Raw genomic sequence first — 20,554 nt, 5'->3', positions numbered from 1 at the left:
GGCACCTGTACTCACTCTCTGTAAGGCAAGGTTATCAATCCAGGGACTTTGGCTAGCGTTCAATGTCAATAATGATGTTCTTCCTGTCACTTTATCCTGGCAGAAGGTTTTATGGGTCTCCACCCATTTCTCTTACCCTAAAATGTCATCAGTGCTGGAAGCTGTGTTCTACGTCCCAGGCTGGTGGAGGGCAAGGCTTATCTCCATAGCTGCGTGGATCTCCTTGGGCAGTGCTGGCCTTGGATGGGTGAAAGGCACTTCAGGAGCGTGGAGAGGAATTACTGTTGCAGTCTGCCCTTATTGGGATGTGCCAGCGTTTTAAGGTTTTTCAGTATTCAGTATGAATCTAATAAGCACCTATGGTTAGAATTATAATTCGTAAATTTAAATTAGAGAGGCTTATAAAAAGAAATGAAATTGAGCTATTTATAATGAGGTGGATAGACCTAGAGTCTGTCATACAGAGTGAAGTAAGTCAGAAAGAGAAAGACAAATACTGTATGCTAACACATATATATGGAATTTAAGAAAAAAAAATGTCATGAAGAACATAGGGGTAAGACAGGAATAAAGACACAGACCTACTAGAGAATGGACTTGAGGATATGGGGAGGGGGAAGGGTAAGCTGTGACAAAGTGAAAGAGCGGCATGGACATATATACACTACCAAACGTGAGGTAGATAGCTAGTGGGAAGCAGCCGCATAGCACAGGGAGATCAGCTCGGTACTTTGTGACCGCCTGGAGGGGCGGGATAGGGAGGGTGGGAGGGAGACGCAAAAGGGAGGGGATATGGAAACATATGTATATGTATAACTGATTAAATTTGTTATAAAGCAAAAAAAAAAAAATAATAAAAAAATAAATTAGAGAGGCTTTCCATTCTGTTTGAATAAAGGATGTGTTAACCAGTGGAAAAATAGAGTTTCCTTTGATGTTGGTTTCTTTGGGTAGATAAGTTCTCTTGAGGCCTCTGAGTCAGGTTCTAGGAATTCTTTTTCAGCTCCACCTTTGACAGAATAACTGGCAGTGGTCAGGTGGTATGGGCTGGGCTCTGGTCTGTTTCCTTAAAAGGTTGATTCAGTGAAATTTGTATTGAAAGTGGATTGGGGGAAATACTGTATCAAAGTGCCTCTGTATTCCTTAACAGCACAACTTTTGATGGCCTTTGTAAAGAACAGCTAGGTTACTTTTCAGTAAAATGGATTGTATTCTTTTGAAAAGCTTTGTCATTTGGTTCGCGTGATACATCACTGAGTCTGTATCTTTTATTGTAGAACATTTCAGAGTGAGATCTTTAACTTGGTTGCACTGTCCCTTTCTTTCTGAGTTGCAAATTGTCCCTGAATTGGAGAAGATTTTCCCCATAGTGACATTTGAAAGGCACATTTCTGAGGGCAGGAAATTGCTTTTTATTTTGGTGGGGGGTTGTTTTGTTATTTTGAATCTTGGAGGTTCCCTCTGTTTATTCTAAAAGAAGATTTTACTACTTTTACTCAGCTTACATTGAAAATAGTCAATTCAGCACATTGATAAGTATTTTGACCTGTAATTTTTCACCACTGTGCAGAAACAGACAAGCCAAGAACCAAAGTGAACTGCTTTGCTTATAAGCCCATCAGAGCCACTGTCTCCTAGAAGTTGTCTGTGTCTGTGAGAGTTCCTCACCTCCATGGCAAGAGGAATAAACCTGATTTACCAATAAAACGCATCTACTTATTTCGTGTTGTTCCCAGATATGTTGGTGTTTGTGGTCACATGGAATACCCCTGCCGCTTCCAGAATGCTTCTGCCACCACCCAGGAGATAATTCCTCATCGGGTCTTTGCTCCAGTGTGCCTGAAGGATACCTGCCAAGAGACCCTTCTGCCACTGATCCCTCCTTGCCTCTCAGCAGCACACTCTGTCCTGGGAACACACCCATTCTCCAGGCTGGATGTACTCATTGTCCCTGCCAACTTTCCGAGTCTGGGGATGGCCAGGTACGTTGTTCTGTTGTGGCTCTGTGGATGTTTTTTGACTACTTTTTGCTTTCCCTGAGCTCTGTCAGAGCAGTCATTTGATCAGGTTGGAAGGGCCGTCTCATTGCTGCCTTGAGGGACGGTGTGTGTATATTCCACCATGCATGAGCCTTTGGGTGTCATGGGCTCAATTCAGTTGCCTTAAGAGTAAACACTCACATTGTTGCTGGGATTGAGAACACACTGTGCCCCCAGAATGGTGTATGTTGGATTGTGGCTAATCAGGGGCTAGTTAGCTCAGGTGGTGAGAGCATAATGCTAACCAGCCCAACGTCATAGCTCTGGGCAGAGTAACACAACTTGGTTCTAGAGCACAGGCTGCTCGCATAATCCCGACCAGCTGTCTCATACATTCTCACCACTGGTCACAAGGGCAACGACTTGAGAGCCCCTGTGTCAGAGAGACTGTGGATGAATCAGTGTAAATCTATCACCACTGCTAGAAAAACAGCTCAAAGCAGATGGCTCACTAGGGAAGGTTAGGGGGGTCACTTGTCTTGCTACTATTTTTTAATATAATAAATGTATTATTCTTATTGTCACCCCAGTTTAGTTCCTATGGAAAATCAAGGCCTGAAAGTTGAACATTTTCCTATATGTAATTTATGCCTAAAATTCATTCATTAATGCTATGGTTCATTCAGTAATAAGTAACTGCATTTCACTCAGTGTTTTACTTGGTTATGTACTCAGGATTTTCTTGGTTATATTTCTGTTTGAAAATCTTAATCATTAACAGTGAATATGCTCGACTAAGGATGGGAAAAATAAGCTCATCAAAACATGTGACTTTAAGTTTTTCCCTATTAGTCAAGGAAATTCCTGCTGCCAATTAATTTCTATGCTTTTGAACAGCTGTCATTTGTGGTGTTTTCCCTGAAAGCTGCACACATTCTTAGTGAAACCCATGAGTAGAAAAGAACTGACCAGAACATTTGCTTTTGATCTCTACTACATACGTATACTTTTTAAAAGCTGGCTGGTAGTCTTAATCCTTGAGGAGGTCTGAGAAGGTCATTTAGACTGATGTTTATCCTATATTCATGAAGATAATGGGAATGTAAAAACTAGGATAATTATATATATTTGGTTATGTGCCTCATGTAATTGTCTTGGCTGTCTATATATAGAATTTGTCTTAACAAGGGGTCTTCTTTGGTCCCTTTGAAGAGTCTGCTGGACTTAATTTGAGTGGAATTACCGGCAAAGGAAGGGTCGTTCTTTAAATGTTTCTGATTTGTACACCGTTTTGAGGGACTGTGTTTATTTGGGAGTTTTTAGCACTTTATGAGAGTTGCAGTTTTTCAGGGCATGTTTGCTAACAGTTCCATGTTCTGACCTGAGGGAACCAGAGGCATAGTATTTTTCATACAGAGAAACTTATTTATTTTCTATAGCTCCTTTCTGATATCAGTCTGCCAAAACCAGAATTTGTTGACCTGTAGGCCAATCTATAAAGCTTTTCTTTTTAAGTTTGTGTGCCCAAGCTGTGTGTTTGCTTCTTTTTGAGATATTTAAATTGATTTAAACATGCCTAAATCTGTTTTTTTAACGTAGTAAGCCTAAGTACCCTACGGCCAAATGGTACTGGGCACAAATGTCAAAAACTGTGATGGTGATAATAACTTACCAGGAACAAGACTGCTTTTATGCTTAAAAACAGGAGAACCGTACATTAAAAAATTTGTGGTTGGTTGTCAAATACCATTTTTTTCCTTCTTTTTAGACTGGAAATAGTCTGCCCTGGTCTAGATGTTTTCCTGGGCTTAGTTACCTCTCCCTGTATTTGAACAGTGGAGGGGGGATTGTGGTATCTTCCACTGCCAGTTGGGGGTATGGAGGCACTGTTTTTCCTAACTCTGACCTAAATTGATTCCACTTGCTTGGCTTGACTCTCTCGGGATCCCCACACCTTGAGCCACATGCAACTGAATGAGGTTTATGACTGAGCTGGCTCCTGGGGCCCTGTTGCCTTATTTATGGTCAAGTCTTTGCTTGGGGCTCTATAAAGCAAACTGGAACAAAAATGACAGTCTTGTAAGTCAATTCTGTACCCTAAAGAGGAGCAGAGAAACCCCAAGTCTAGTAGGAGCCACTCAAGAAGACGTCTAAGAGAAAAACAAATACCATATGCTAACACATATATATGGAATCTTAAAAAAAAAAATGGTACTGATGAACCTAGTGGCAGGGCAGGAATAAAGACGTAGACATAGAGAATGGACTTGAGGACACGGGCTGGGGAGGGGAAAGCTGGGGCGAAGTGAGAGTAGCGTTGACATATATACACTACCGAATGTAAAATGGTTAGCTAGTGGGAAGCAGCAGCATAGCACAGGGAGATCAGCACTGTGGTCTGTGACCACCTGGAGGGGTGGGATAGGGAGAGTGGGAAGGAGGCTCAAGAGGGAGGGGATGTGGGGACATATGTATGCATATGGCTGATTCACTTTGTTGTACAGCAGAAACTAACACAGTTATACTCCAATAAAGATCTATTAAAAAAAAAAGACATCTACACTGAAATTTGCCATTGTCCTATTAGTTGTAATGCACTGGAGATCAAAGGATTCCTTGGTAAATTAAATGCTTCTTTCCTGAGTCCACATTTTATAAACATGTATGTAAGATCATAAATTCCATACCTCTGGATTTCTTTAGTGACTAGGTCTTAATCATAATGAATAACATTTTACATAAACTTAGTGTTCTTTTTTAGTAGATGACATTAAGCAGTCCCACATGAACTAAAATGGGTGAATTATTAATAAAAGTTTTAAAAACTTTTGGGATAATATCCATAATAATTTCACTGTATTTTATATATTACATATCATAGTTCACATGAATAACCTTAAAACTCTCCTCTCTGAGTCTGTTTTTGAGCCTGATTCTGATATTTCAGTAAAGCAAGAAAAAAACATTTGTACAATTTGAATGTATGATAATGACAAATCAGTTTATAACAAAGTAAATAATAAAACAACAACGGTTTAGAATTTGGAGTGTTTTTCAAACATAGCAGTAAGTAGAACATTTATCAATACTGCACTTCATGATTTTTGTCACCTTTTAATATACTAGGAACTGTTACTTATCAACCCCTCCCCTTTTTCTGAATCACTGCTCCAGGGGAGAGATACTTTCATTCTATTCTGACTTTAAGAAAAATGACTAGTTTGCCTCTAAGGCACTATTCACAGTTCCATTCCCATCCTTTTCTCATTTTGTAAATGTGGGCTTTCTGTTTTTGTTTCATTTTACTTTTGCCTTCTATAAAGGCTGAATCTGCCATATGAGGAGCTGTGGAGTGTACATTTCTTGGATTGAGTAATATGGTATCTAAACGAAGATAAGAATGCATTTTAAATGAGTCTCTAATGTATAGAACAACTCTCTTCATGTTGGTGTAATTAGCATTCTGTCATTTTCATTGTGTCCTCATATTTTCTCAAACGTCTCAGCCAGGCATTGACTAGTAAGCCTAATTTCCTAGGTATTGCGAAATTCATGAAAGGAGTTCGTCATCCTCCTTACACTCTTTGTTATAATAATAATAATGTTAATGGAATAATATCCTGGAATCAGATTTATGACAGTTGTCTCAAAATTAACACTTCAGTCTTACCTCTGTGTATGTTTGTAATAAGTGCTTTGCTCCACCCTTTGTCTTTCAGCAGTTCACAATTACATGTCACGGGGTGTAATTAGGTTGGCAGAACTACCTTGCTGACATCGAAATATGTTCTTGTTTTTTTTCCTCCTCTATTTGAATTGGAAGAATCTTCTGCAAATCATTTCAGAGTGGTTTTATGTATAGAGCATTGAATAAAAAAGCCACGTCCTCTATGGCTGTGCTTCCCCACTCGACCATTCACGTGTAGTTTCACCCCAGTCCTTCTTGGAAAACTGGGGACAAAAAAAAAAAAAGGTAGCAGTGTGGTTGATGATAGGTGACCAATTCTGCTTTGATCTTTTTCCCTCTGGTTCTGAACCAGATTGTCTCGTTCATCAGTTCATTTGTTTGTTTGTTTATTCATTTATTCATTCTTAAAGTTCTATTAAGCGCGTACTGTGTGGCAGGTAGGATTTAAGATGCTGAGTCTACAAGGGTGAACAAGGTTGATGAAATCTCTGTCATTACGGAACTTACATTCCAGTCAGGGGAGAAAATAGTATACAGGAAAACAAACAATTAAGATGTGTGCTATGAAGAAAATATAGCCACATTAAGTGACAGAGTAACTGGGGACCAGTAGCATCGTTAGGGTGAAGAGGCAAAGGCTTCTTTAAAGAGTGACTTTTGCAGTGAGACTGAAGAACAGGAAGGAGCCAGTCTTGTGGTTATCTGGTGGGAAATCAACTCAGGCTGAGGGAAGTTCAAGTCCAAAGGCCCCAAGGGAACCGTCGTAATGGGCTGGAGGGGCAGAAAGAAGGCCAGCATGACTAGAGGGCAATGAGCTTTTAGAATGGCTTTCCTTAGACTCATTTTGGGCACAAGGAAATGCCATGGTCCTGCAGGGCTTGGGTCACCTGAGCCACCCGTACACCATTTGAGGAAAGTGAGGGAGAGCCACTAAGAAAGGGCAGAGGCTGAGCAGAGATTGATGGTTCCACGCAGTCCTGTGTATATGGAGAGAGTTGTCAGAGAGGTCAAATCGTTTCTCGGCTTCCTGGGGACCAGTGGTGCCATAGCATCTTGTGACTGACTGACTGGAGCCTGACTTGGCTAAGCATCTACTGTGCTTGAGCAGAATTCTCCATTGAGGGGGCATCAGAGCACTTGGCACCCAGACTGGCAACTCTCCCCAGTGGCTGCTGGTTGATTTCTTGCAAGCTTTTTTTTTTTTTTAACACAACAGGTCACAAGGAGGGAGGCATTATTTATATGTTTGCTCAGCCTAATTTTTAAGGTTTTTAAAGACTGAACAAAAATAGGACTGATAGGTAAAGAACATAGAGAAATAATTATCAATCACTGAAATATCTTCAGTGCACTTCACAGTGGAGCAAAACTATAAAGCTCCCAATTACACATGACTTGTTCTTAAAAGATTGGATTGTGCAATAAAAGGCTGCTGAATGCTTGTACTAGTTGCTGACTGTTGCATGCCCAATTTTCTTAAGTGCCTCAATTTGCGAATAAGCCGTGTGCACATACATGCCCAAGAATGAATGTAACGAGCTCTCCTTCCACCTCCTCCTCCTGGGGTTAGACAGGGTATTGCCCCGTTTATTCTTATCTCCCAGCCAGTGTGTAATAGAATAAGCAAAACATAACATGCTGGTACAAAGGGCCTGTTGTTTTCAGCCTTCTGATTGTGCTCCTTTCTGTTGGGGAAGGAAGCGGTCGTAAATTTTTGTCATTATCTTAAGTAGTAATGTTTCACAGTTTGGGGAATTTTTCTTTACTTGTTCTTTGTTAGCTTCTACTTGAAGTTTTGGCTCCCCTAAACCAAAAACTGCTATACATTTCAACAATCCTCTTGTAAATTTCAGGGGCTGTGACCCCTTGATTTCGAGGCAGGATGCAACCATAGTGATTCTTTCCTTGGGGAAACTGATTTTGAGCCAGAAATTAGTGTACCTTTCGGTTCACCAAGGTTGCCAGGTCCTCTGCTCTCTCTGATGTGCTGTGGATTTTGGGGTCTATGTGTGGGTTTAAGTTCTTTGTTATTGTTGCTGTTTGTCTCCCAGACTTTAATAAATTCTTCTTTCTGCATGGATTGTTTTTAAAAGTATTTTGAAGGAGCACTTCTTTCCCTGTTTTCCTCTATAACTCTTTTCTGTTTTTACAAACAGGTGGGTGTGAATGATAGAAAGCAGCTCATACCTTCTTTTTTTCCTGTAAAATTTTAATCCTTTGTTTACTGGCACCCCTGCCATTGCTGGAGCAATGAGCAAATAGGATCCGTTGTGAGTAGCAAGGTCCACAGGGCCACACGAGGGGGCTCAGGCCCCCTCAGATGCTTCCCCTTTGTTGCTTTCTTTGTGTTTATTTCTCCACTCTGTTTTCTATTTCTATTTTTCTTCTTAAGAAAATTACTTGACTTTATTTTCCTCCTAGCTTATAGAGAAGGGCTTTCCCCTTCTAATGTGTTCTAGTTCTTTCATTTTTCTTTCTTGAAATAGAAACAGGTATTCATAAGGCGATGTTCTTCTGGGACTCTGGAAGCCCTTGACTGGGATTGTTTGGTTAGTTTTGGCAATGTCAGTCTGTAGTGATTGAGACGGGAGTGAAAAGGTGTGCGTACGCTACATTCTTTACAGCACAGGTCCAGGAGAATATATGATGTCCCCAAGTCACTTAGAGCTGGGAAGTCAGAGACAGAAGTAAAAGGGCCTCATCCTGGGATGGCTGTCAGAGCGTGGGGTTCAGACTTAGGCAAGACTTATCTGTAACCCTCTCTGAGGTATATATATTTGCTTCGAGGTCCCCCTGTAGAATCATAGTGTCATGGAGTCTAGTTGAAGATCAGTGTTCACTGTGGGCTCACTTTGAGGCAACCATAGAATCTGGGTACCGGGCAAATTCCTGGATCACATGAGTATGTTGGGGCCAGATTCTCTGTATAGAGGAGCAGCAGGCAGAGTGAACTCACAGCTTTCGGCTTAGCCAGAATCTCCTTCTTGCCATCAAACAGCTGTGCTGCTTGTCAGGTCCCGAAGTAGCATTTTATCACCATTTTACTACGATTCCTCACCCTCTGAAAGATTACGCTTAAGTGTTTTGTCTTCTTTGAACTGTTCTCCACACACATAGATGGACAGTCCTACCTTCAGAGAACACTGCTGGGGCCATTCTTCAAGAGAAGTTGTCAGGCCTTTGAAAGGCCTTCCTGAAGCAATCATCCATCTACTACATTTGTAATCTTCTCTCTCTATGGATGTCATCATAGGCCCCTAATCCTTTCCAGCCCTTGAGCCTGAGTTGGCCAGTTGGCCCTACTTTTCCATTTTTCCACTGCAAAGAAAAGCCTTGTATTTTTTTTCTCCTCTCAGTTATTTCTCTACAGAAGCACCATTACTGAATAGAACATACATTCCTTGGGTGAAAAAGTACCATGGAATTGAATGTGCAAAGTTGTCTGAGTTGGAATATTACCAGTGTTGTGTGTTCTCACTCCTTGAAGCACTTCACAGAGTGAGCAAATGATCCTGGCTTCTGGACTGTGTTGTGTGTGCATGTGGCCATGGAGCGGTGTATGTATTTCTCTTAAGGCTGGACTCCTTTTAGGGAAAACACCCACTCCGGAAACAGTTCTCAAGCAAGGCACAATCTATGAATAGCTCTGCTCGAGGGAACATTGCCTCTGTTGTATGATAGCCATTGCTCATCTGGAACCCACCGCCGTCTAAGCCCCAGAGGCCTGTTTGCATTAAGTGGGTAAGAGGTTGCCTTGTCACTTTACCCACCCCTAGAATGTAATTGGAAGAGTATCCCAGCTACTTTTCTTAAAAAGAAGCATTAACTTTAAAAGGCCAAAGATGTGAGGAAACACTCCTTTAAAAGTGTGTTACTTTTAAAAAAAATTCATTACTTTGAGGGATTTGTGGCTACACTGCAAAAGTCCACTCTGATTTAACCCCAGAGTGGAGCTTGAAGAAGCTTGAAATAGAAATGTTGTATTTCTTGGTTAACTAACCATGCTGTTTATAGAGGTGTCTCCTCAGAGAGTCTAGACATTGTTCCAGAAAGACAGAATGCCATATCTGCCCTTTATGTTCCCAGTCAGCTTGCTGAAAATTATCACGTCCCCTTTTCACCATTAAAATGGAAATCTCGGAATTCCATTTCATGAGAGTGTGAATGATACTCGGGCTCCCCAGCCAAAACTTAGGTTGGCCAAGGAAGTCAGGGTGCTCTTGTGAGCCTGAAGACTCACCACAAGGCCTTTGTTCCTTAGAGGCCCGCTTGCTGAGAGATGCGGACTATGGTTGGCAGATCCTAGTTTCTGAGTTAGTCTCCCCTAAGAGGAGACCCCGAGAACCTACTCTGAGAATGAGTCAGCTGCAGTTTCTAGCTTTTATCATACATGTGCAACTTGGCAGTTGGAAAGGATGGATGGACAAAGCCAAGGATTGACTCATATCAGTGGACAGGTATGATGAATGCTGATGATTCTCTGGCTCCAAGGAAATATGAAATCTTTAGCCTAAGTCAGGATTTTCTACCTAGGTTCCAAGAAGACTAGTCTTGTGGAATGTTTATAATGTGGGAAAAGGAACTGTGGGTTAATTAGTTTAGGAAATGAATGGATTCAAGAAAGTTAAAAGGGAGTCTTTACTGGAGGACTTCTAAGAAAGCCTTTAATAGCCTTATTATCCTGATTTAATATCCTGTCATATATGTGCCTCTCAAAGACAGGGCCATAATATGCAGTATTCCCCCAAATCTTATGCCCAGGGATTCCCCCTTTACCATGCTCATTTCATGGGGCCGTTGTGGTCTCAAGAAAACCACCTCCTCACAACACACTTTAGGAAATGATTCTTGGGGAAAAAATATCTTGGAGCCCACTGCACAGCTGGCTGCAGAATCCAGCTTTCATGCTGTCAGTAGCAGTTGCGGACTTGCCATGTGTCAGGCACTGCTCAAAGGCCTTGCTTTACAGCAGTGAAGAAGATGGGGTCACCATTTAGTGCAGGAGATCCCACACTTTTCTGACTATATATCAATTTTTGAACAATCACCCCTTCCATATATTTATATTTATTAGTTGTATACATTTAGTGCGGTGTTAATATATTAGGTATATTATAAAATACACACAAAAACGGAAACTTAAAAGTTTCCATAAGAAGAAAGCAATTTCTAACATCTCTCCCTGCACACCATTGGGTTGGCTAGTGCCCTAGGGTCTCTGCAGCTACCTGGGTCCCACCACGGAGACTCTGATTCAGTGGGTTTGAGGTGCCGTCTTGGCATCTGGAATGTTAACACTTCTGCCCAGGTGATTCTGCTGCAGGTGTTATTTTGTGGGGACTGTGAGGGCATCTCTGGACAGGTAAGTGTCTCTTGGGTAGTTTTCACAGACTCTACACCCTGCCGTCTTCTCTCAGGTGAGCATGTTAGACTGAGGAAAGAGGATGGTGGGGAAGCTCCTCTGCTTGTCTGTTATTCATAAGGAAGATGTGCTCCTGGGCCCAGTGACAGGCCAGAACCCCTGGCAAGTCACTGGGCCTCCCCGGCCTAGTTTTCTTCTCTGGAAAAGTAAGGGGCTGATTTAGAATCGCCTGCAGAGTGTCTTAGAGCCTTAGCATTCTTTGATTTGATTATGTTTGAGTTTTATTTTGAACAGGAGTGGGGGTGACTCAGTTTCATTCAGTGATTTACACACAGGTATATTTTCTTTTTGATGTGAGGGCTAGTTAGATCACAAGCCTGCGATTTCCTTGTACTTGGGCACCTGGGCAGCAGTAGGCATTTAACTGTTAGGCCTGCAAGCAGGAGGTTCAGAAGGGGCCTCTCTTACCCCTAGTCAATTGCAAAATAAACAGATCTCAAGGTCAGGGGCCCCTTCCTTTCATAATAGCCCCCTCTGCTCTGTGCACCATCAATGCAAAACAGCATTTCCAAATACTACATCAGGAGTATGCTGTGTGGAAAAAGGCCTTCTTCCTTCAGCCTGGCAATTTACCACTCAGAACCCCCTCCCCACATCTCCTCAAAGTTAGCAGCTAATTTGTCAGTCCCGCCTGCCCCCCCCACTTGTTTTTAGCCTCCAGATATCTCCATTTGCAAGCCAATAAGTTGCACGTACATATGTTTGAACAGTTGTCAGGCTTCTCTGCTGCTCAAACTGTGCTTTGGTTTAAAACAAACAACAGCAGACAACCCGGGGTGGGGGATGGATGAAGACATTTCAGTTTAACCTGCAGGTGGTGTTGTTTTGACCTTGACAGTCAGCTTTAAACGACCTGTCAAGCACACCTTTGTGTGCTTCTGGGCACACCCACCTGGAAGACATTATATCCCCTACTCTTTATGTGCCCCAGCAGGCAGGCACCAGGCCCCTGGATTTTGTTTTCATCGACGGAGGGTTAATGCATGCATGGCAGGACTTTACTGAGAGGGGCCCAGCTACAAATGCTGTTTTCATTTAATTCTGATTTCTCTTCTCCCTTGGCCTAACCCTCCCCGCCCCTAGGCTCTCCCCGCTACCCCCTCCAGTCTCCCTCCACCCGCAGTCAGCCTTCCCTGCTCTTTCACCCCCTCTGCTTGGCTTCAAACCATTGCTTCCTGTCTTTGATATCTCCTAGCAGAGCTGCAAGCAATCAGGAGATTATGGACCCCAGAGCTCAGCAAGGCACAATGCCTGGTAGGGGGCTCAGGCCCTGGTCCCCAGGCCACCACAGGAAATGGGACCCAGAAAATCTGCCAGCCTCCAGACCCTCCACCCTAGCCCCTGTGCCTGTTCTGGTAACCAGATCCCCGGGGTTGCGGGGGTGGGGGGGTGAGGTACTTCCTCAGCTTAAGTGGTGTCTCGGGGGACAGACCTCTTCGGGAATAATTCTGACCTTTCCTATGTGGTCCAGGGTCATCTCTGTGGCATCTGTTTGAATTTTGTCTTTTTAAACTTTGAGCTTTTCTCCTGCCTTCTGAGACCATACAAGCTGGTGTCCGGAAGTTGGGGTGAGGAGAGTGAACGGACAGATGCAGGAAACCCCTTGGATTCAGCCTCATGCCTACGAATGCTTGGATAGTTTCAAGTTATTTGAGGATACAGATGATGGCTCTTTATTCCGGGAACCCTTCTTCTTTGACTTCCATGTGTAGGGCCCAAAGTTGTTGAAGGTAATCTGTACTATAAAGGTAGAGTGTGAGAGAGAGGGTGCTTGTTCTCAAGAACAAGTGAATGTACATCTTATTATTCTGTAATACTTCCTCCAACATCTGAAGGGACGTAGGTCCAGGTCTAGATATTTACCTTTCTGACGTTGCCACCACCAACCATGTGTTCTCCCATTCAGTGGGCTCCCACAGGTGCCTGGAGGAGAGAGTCTCTGCTGGTCCTCAAGACACCTCCCTGAGATCTGGCTGAGGATCTGAGAGGAAGATCAGTGCTAGTCAACGCATCCTCCTCAGCTCTCAGGAACCCTCCCAAGCCATGGCTGTACCTCACACTGTCTCCCTCCAGGGGACGCAAGCCACTTACTCTTCCTAACCCCTGCCCTAGGGGCACCTCTGTGTAGGGATCTTATTATTTAACTTTTGGCACAAGTCCTTCCCTGGGATTTCCTGGTTGGAATGAAGAGCAGAGGAGGCTGCGAAGCGTGTGGTGTGTGGGCAACTGGACTATGTTTCCAGTCACCAGGGGGACCTGCTCTCAGAGAATGTAAGAGAAGCGGAAATACGGGTGAGAAATGGCATTCGCCTGTGGGCCCCTGCCCTTTTTTTGGCCCAAGCTAGTTGAGCTGTGTTTCTGACATTTACAACCCAGGGCCCTGACTAATTTACAAGGGCTCCTTCTTTTTTGCCTATACCAACAAAAGCATCATTAGTCCTTAGGATTAAAAGAAGAAGTCAGTGGCTTTGAGCACCTCTGGATCCTTTCCCCTCCAGCCTTCATTCTTTAATGATGATACCACCTGACTCTTTATAGGTTGTAGAGTGTCTCCACATACATATATGTTTGTGAGGATCAAAGGAGAGAATACACACACACACACACACACACACACACACACACAACATATATAACATATCTATATACATTCTCTCATTTGATCCTCCCAAACAAGCTCTCAGCCCCCTTCCATGGCCCGGCTGTCACAGGCTTCCCACAGCTTCCCTCAAGACCAGCCCTGTTGTGGCAGCTCTCCCCAGTGTGTCTGAGCCCTCGAATCCCTGTTACTGAGTAAGGCCTCTCTGTCGAGCCCCTCCCATGATTCTCCTACTTTCTGCTCAGCCGAGAAGTTTATCTTGTGGGGTGATGAGTCCCAGCAGGTGCTGACAGCTGGGATCAGGGCCTAGGCTTCTGTGACTCTCGACCTCTGAGGCATAGGGCAAGTGGAGCCTAATGATGGTTGTGTGCCTGAGCTGAGTGGTAGAAACCTGCAGGCCCACGCCTGGGTTGTGAGCTAAGGAAGGGCGAGCCCCAGGCAACCAAGTGCACCTACTGTCTTCTCATTTCATTTATTTCTCCTTGGATAGCCTGTAGAACTGCCATGCTGTTACTGCACGCTTCTTGAGAGCCCGTGCTCGTCCGTCCAACCCTTGGGACACCATGTGAGATGGTGGAAAGAGAGTCCTGATTTTGCAGTCAGAAGACCAGGTGGCAATGCAACTGTGCTGTTGAGTGCTGTGAAACCTAGCCAGTTACTCATTTGTGAAAGCACTACTCACCTCCAGGACGCTAGGCACATTAGATAAGATCATGTGTAAGACGTCCTCGGCATTGGTCCCTTTGTTTCAGTAGGCTTGGAGAAATTTGGTAGTTTTTTGGGTCAGAAAACCCCTATGATTTATTGCTTATGAGTGTGAATCACAAAGTTTAAGGTCCCTACCAACCCAGAATGTCCAAGATTCTCTGAAACAATAACTGCAGCGAGAAGAAAAAAATAGGTGTGATAAGTAACCACGGTAGTATGAAAACATGAAAGGTTTGTTTCAAAGAGTTATTGAGTCCAGATTACTTAGATTGTACAAATGGAATTTCTTAATTCACTGAGGGAGCATTTTAGAGTAGCACCTATATTCTTGTCAGGTCTTCCTTTAGGGATGTAGCTTGAACTTTAGTAGTTTAAACATACATATTAACTTTTCTTCCCCTCAAAAGAAAGTTGAAGAGGGCAGCAGAATAAAACCACTGGGCATTTTTGGTTTAGGTCGAATGCATTTCTTAGTTCCTTTTCCATATCTAATAACAAATTAAAAGAAATCCTGATCTTCCGGGGATTTGGGATCCCACCTGGACTCGACTGAACTGTCCAAGGTCCTCTGGGGCTTTGGGTCCACCAGTTGGACAGTGACCTCTTTTCCCCTCACTTTTGGGTCAGAGATTGAGCCCTGTCCACTCCTGAAGCAGCTGTCTCTGATCTGTCTCTGCTTTGTTCTTGGTATCAGAGGCATTATCTGACCTGTGCTTGAAAGGACTACATGATGGAAACTTCCGAAAGAACCCAGTGTTGCCACATCTGCTGCTTCCAAATGGAGCAAGAGAGGCTCAGAGTCAGAAATAAGGCCAGGATGGAGGGGGCAAGCAGCAGCAGGGTGGGGTGACTCGCACTGCTCTCCTTTGAATACCAGTCCCACTCTACAGCCTTTCCAAGGCCCTTCTCCCAGAAGCACACACAGCATTTTGTAAATAGTACTGCCTGTGTTGGTTGAGATAATCCTGTAGCCCAGAATGGCTCCAGACGCTTTTGCAAAGGAATCAGTCTTAAAAGGCATTTGAATAGTAAGTTTCTTTAGTAAAATTGTTTTCTACTTTTGTTCCCCACCTCTGTTTCCATCTACCCCATTCCTCTCATTCCTTATATACTTTTAGTAGCTTTTTGTATAACCTTCTGCGTCTAGTTAAAAAACAAAATTCAACTGAGTAAATTTGAAGATCCCAATAAATTGGGTTTATTCAGTGATTCATGAATCAGACAGCAAGCAGAAATGTGCTCCGGGAAGCTGTACAAAATGGAAGATTTTTAAAGGCAGAAAGTGGGTGAACAAGGAAGTCAAAAACAAAAGAAAGGGTTGTTTCAGGCAAAGTCACCTTCCTTTGGAGGAAAGGTGCATCTGTCATGCAGCTTACCTCACTGATGTTGACTAGGAAATTCCAGACTGATTGGTTGAAAATTCTGCTCCTGGGAGAGGCTGAAACTGCAATTGTGCTAGGTATTAGGTTTTGGTTTGCTGATGTGGGGCTTAAGCACAAGTGACTTCATTTTGGACTGGTTGTTTCTCTTTTTAAGGAGTGTCTTCATGCAGATGCAATAATAAATAGCCAATAAAACTATACAGATTATTATCCCTGCTCCTTTTTCTTATACGAAAGAGGGCAGAGCACACACCCTGCTTATACTGTGCTTTTATCACTTCACATTATATCCTGGATTTCTTTCTATTATTAGGCCTTAGAGAGTTTTCTCATTCTGTTTTTATTTAGCTGCATGGTATTCTGTTCTATGGATGTTCTCAGTTCATTTTTCCAGATTAGGGATCTTTGACTATTTTACTGTTGTAAACAATGCTGCATGGAACTCTTGGTGCATTTTAGAGTCAATAAATTGCACAAAGATTCTGTTATTCTGCTGATATACCTGCCATCTTGTGGGAAGTAGGGATGTGCCTGCATCTGACTGATCCCCCACCAGTGCTATAACTCTAGGTGGAAACACATGAAATTTCTGTTTTGGGAAATTTCCAACGCAATGGAATATCAGCACTTTTGTGTGGCTCACTAAGACTTGGAGGAGCCTCCATGCAGTAAAGTAGGGATGGAAATAAGATGAATAAACCTAATGTATCATTGTGAAGCTCTTGCTTATATAGGCCCAGGTCCTCATCTAATAAACCAAGTGGAAGCCACGATGATCCCCTTTTCACTAGTTTTGTAATGACCTTGTTCTTCAGATTTCATTAACTTGAACAACCGTAAAATTGTGTTCATTCTATTCTCAGTAACTTTGGAAGTTTACAGAACCTTTTTTAAAACAAAACGAACCCATATATTTGCTATTTTTAAATAGCATTAAGAAGTACCATTTATTTTTCTGGTAAAGAGAACTGGATATTATTTACACAATTGGAGCTGTTGGTTATATTTATTTGGGTTGCGCCCTGGTGTTGAGTGAGCAGTACTAGCTGGTGTAGGGACCTGTAGCTGGGCTTCTAAGAGCAGAGCGTTTACTCCAGAGGTAGGCCAGCAAGAGGCTGCACTCAGCTCAGACCAAAAGGCCAGCAACCAGTCTTATAAAATAATGCCTTTGTGTAGGTTTCAAGTCAGAAAATTTGAAGGAGGAAAAGGGAAAACAGTCTTTAACCACAGTGAGAAAAAAATGAAGGAGAAGGCTAATGCTATCTTTTTTTTTTAATAGGAGGATGTTGAGGAGACAGATTTTTAATGGTTTTAATCTTCAGACTTAGGCAGAAGGCCAAGCATGATTTGAATACAGAAAACATAGAATGAAATGCCAGAAAGGGAAGTGGAAAGTAGTAAGTTACGGAAACAACCAAATGTGTCCGAATTTCCAGGCTCTTCAAGGAATTGGTTGAATTGTGGCAGTGTTGCTGAAACATTTTTTAAAGCTCAGTTGAATATCCTTATGCCACATAATTCTAGAGCATATCACTCAAAACTCAATTTTAAATAGTTGGCAGGGCCTAGCCTGCTACTCCATTATGGTTTTATGTTGGCCAGGATAATCTAATTTTTTTCGGTAACATCAATGGGAGGAAAGCAATGGACATGATTTATTTCAGCCTTAATAAGGCATGACACGAAAGAACAAATTTGGAAAATGTTTTACCAGCATGGCAATTTTTTTTTTTAATCTCTAAAGGGCAACCACTTTAGTGGATACAAAATTAATATAAGCTATAGGCCTCTGCACTATATGTAAACACACACCACAAGCATTCAACCTATTGACCTCCCTGATAGTTATTTCCTATAGACACACACACAGAATACAGTGATCCCCACACTGGCTTGGCAGGACAGTCATCACTTAGGGGGAACAGACAAAGACAACTGTTACAGAAGGGCTCAGAGGCTCAGAGAGCGCAGTCATTGGAGCTGCTGGTCATTTGTGTCACCTCCGCCACCTGGCAGGACCCTGGGCCCTTTTAGGGGTGTGGTGATCTTGTTAGAAGCTAAAGCAGCAACTGGAGGCTCATTTTTCTTATACTTTGAAATGGATGCCTCATCTGATGGGAAATAGACTTGTGCTTGTCTGGTCTCTAAGGCCAAGGGAAATGACGCTTCATAAAAAGAAAATTGTGAGGAAGTTCTTTTTTATAGCTAACCCTTGCTCCTCTTGCTGCAGTAGCATATCTTCCCTCACAGCCTAACTCCAGCAGCAGAAGAGCTGGTCACCCCGTTCTGAATAAGGGGTGCTTTATTGCTTATTCGCTTTGCTACTTAACCTTCCGCATTTTGCTTTTCTAGGCTAGATAGTCCCAACAGCTTTGAGTTCCTTTTTATGGTTTCTAGTTTCCTTTTCTTTAATCATTTCAGTGGCTTTCTTCTGGATCACTTTCTAGTTCTCATCATTACTCAGAAGTTGAAAAGTCCAAAACCAGGCACAGGAAGCTGCAGAGGTGTCTCCACGGTGAAACTAGGATCCATTTATGGAGCTCTTAACTCTAGGCCCAGCATTGTGCTGAGGACATTTCGTGCGTTATCCTGTTTAAGCCTTACGGCCTCTACAGGGTAGAGGCTATTATTACTGGCATTTTGTAGATGAAGCAGCTGAGAAAAGAGTAGTTCTCTGTCTTTCCCATCACCCAAGTGACAGCCGAAATTCAACCCCAGTCTCTGACTGTGGAGCCTGCAGTCTAAACCACTTCTCCCTGGTGCCATGATTTCATTCACCGATCCCAGAATCTTATATTTAACTCTAACAACTTCGCTGAGCAGCTGACTTGCTTTCCTTTTATATCATTAAAGCTCCCTTTTACTACTTCATTAACAACACGGTTAGTCATTCCTTACTTCAGACTGGTGGGCATGCGTTCCTGGAAATTCATTTTATTTAACCACTTTTCCAAGTTCTTTGATTCTCTCTGCATTCTAATTCAGCCCTTCAACAGGCTGCTAACTCCTCTAAGCTTGGCTCCCTGGAGGATCTAATGAGGTCTCTTAACTGGTGTGCCCCTTGGGGAGTCTTGGGTGTCCAGTGCCCTCCCTGATGTCATTCCCCACGCTTACCCTGGCCCTCCCCCGGGTTTCCATAGCAGACTGAATGGAAAGAGGTGTAGAGTGAGCAACAACGTTGGCTGTCCAGTGGCAGTGAATTTTTAAGTACTATCTATTTGGAGGATCCACCAGAATTTCACAATAACTTCAGAACTAGGAAATCTAACTAGGATTTTGTTTCAAGGCCAGGGCTACCGTATACTCATTGCTCTTACTGAGAATGTGGGGCGCTGCCGAGATGCCAGTTTGTGGAAGTCATGTCTTCGGAATGAAAAAACACTGTCTATGAAAAATACTCACCTGACGCTGAATTGTATCACAACCAGCATACTACACAGTACCGGGCATGTAGATGACATTCAGTTACTATTTATAAAGTGAGGGAAAGAAGGCATATAGGAGTAGCAGTGGTGATGAAAGCAATTTTACTTTTTTGCCAAAGCTGGTGTGATTTCCCCAGTGTATGGACATCAGTTTAAACAGGGGAGAGTAAGACAGGAATCACCATTACAGTAATACTTGAAATTAAAATTAAAGTGAAAAGTATTCTCTCATAACACATCTTTTTAGGAATAACAACAAACAACCACAAAATCAATGTTCCAGAATCTCCTCAAGCCCCTAAAAAGAGGATCTCAAGAGTCTTTGGTCTTTGGCATTTCTTTCCATCTCCCCTTTTCTGGTTTCTTTCCCAAAGATGTTAAAATCAGCCAAGGATGGTCTCCTGCGAATCCCTGGCAATTATACCCATCATTACAAGTGTAGCTTGCTGTCTACTATATTTAAGAACTCAGAGGCACTTGGAGACACTGCTGGGAATAGTTCCTACCTTACAGGTGGAAACAGAAAATAAACAATTTCTACCTCTACGATTATGCTCTTCCAATCAATTGTCAAACTCAGCTCAAAACAAGATCTTGAGTACAGAATATTTTTTCTGGTTGCTGCGTAGCTCAGTTAATCTGTAAACCACGGGAGTGTTATTGAGTGCATTTGCAGAAGGGTGGAACCAAGCACTGGAGACCCAGCAAGAAAATGGTTCCTTATTTACAGTACAAGGGAATGAAACCCCTGAGGCTTGAATTCCATGTCCCCTCCAGGGAATTATGGGTGCATTCCTTTACCTTGATGGAGGAAAATAATTAAATAGAGAAAACAACCATGCTTTTACATCTCTTTTTCCTCTTTCAATTTTGCTCTCCAGTTTTTATAATACCGTTCTCAAGTCTTGAAAATACAACTGCTTCCCTTTTGGTAAGCTTTTTTTTTTTTTTTCCCTTTTCCATTTGGCAACAGCATTTTCCTGTGTTTTCAATGGCACCAAAATTAACATGGCTGTTTTTATTTAACAGGAACAACTTCAAGTTTTATATTACACGCCCAGCCAAAGAATCTTTGATTTTGCCCTGGTGTTTCCCAAGATGTTAGCATGGCTTTGAAAACAGGGCTGTTTAACTGCTGTTGCAAAGACAGCGGGGGGAGCATGGCAGATCGGGGAGCGAGGAGTGAGAGAATGGAGGAGATGAGGGAAATAGGCCTCCCCCAAATCACTATTTTTAAAGTTTGCTTGCCTACTGAATAGCTCAATTTACAAATCCTACTGGACACCGTTTTGACCTTCTCCACTTTTCTTTCCTGTTGAAAAGCGTGATGGATGCGTTGGTGGGAGACAAA

At 42.7% G+C, this 20,554-nt stretch overlaps 1 protein-coding gene across 8 annotated transcripts in view; it reads left to right on the top strand.

Annotated features, from left to right (window-relative positions):
- AOPEP (aminopeptidase O (putative)) overlaps positions 1-20,554 on the top strand; it is a 374,682-nt gene that overhangs the window by 97,670 nt on the left and 256,458 nt on the right. For all 8 annotated transcript variants that reach the window (XR_014294103.1, XR_014294104.1, XM_082621524.1 and 5 more), the window contains one exon: positions 1,737-1,982. Coding sequence is in view for 6 of the 8 variants with exons in the window: in XM_082621524.1 (XP_082477650.1) it covers positions 1,737-1,982 (246 nt within the window). In the remaining 2 variants the exon portion in view is untranslated. The remainder of the gene's footprint in view (positions 1-1,736; positions 1,983-20,554) is intronic.

The sequence above is a fragment of the Mesoplodon mirus genome, assembly GCF_964341445.2.
Source record: "Mesoplodon mirus genome assembly, chromosome: 1".
Lineage (NCBI taxonomy): Eukaryota > Metazoa > Chordata > Mammalia > Artiodactyla > Ziphiidae > Mesoplodon > Mesoplodon mirus.
This window is presented reverse-complemented; position numbering and strand designations above follow the sequence as displayed.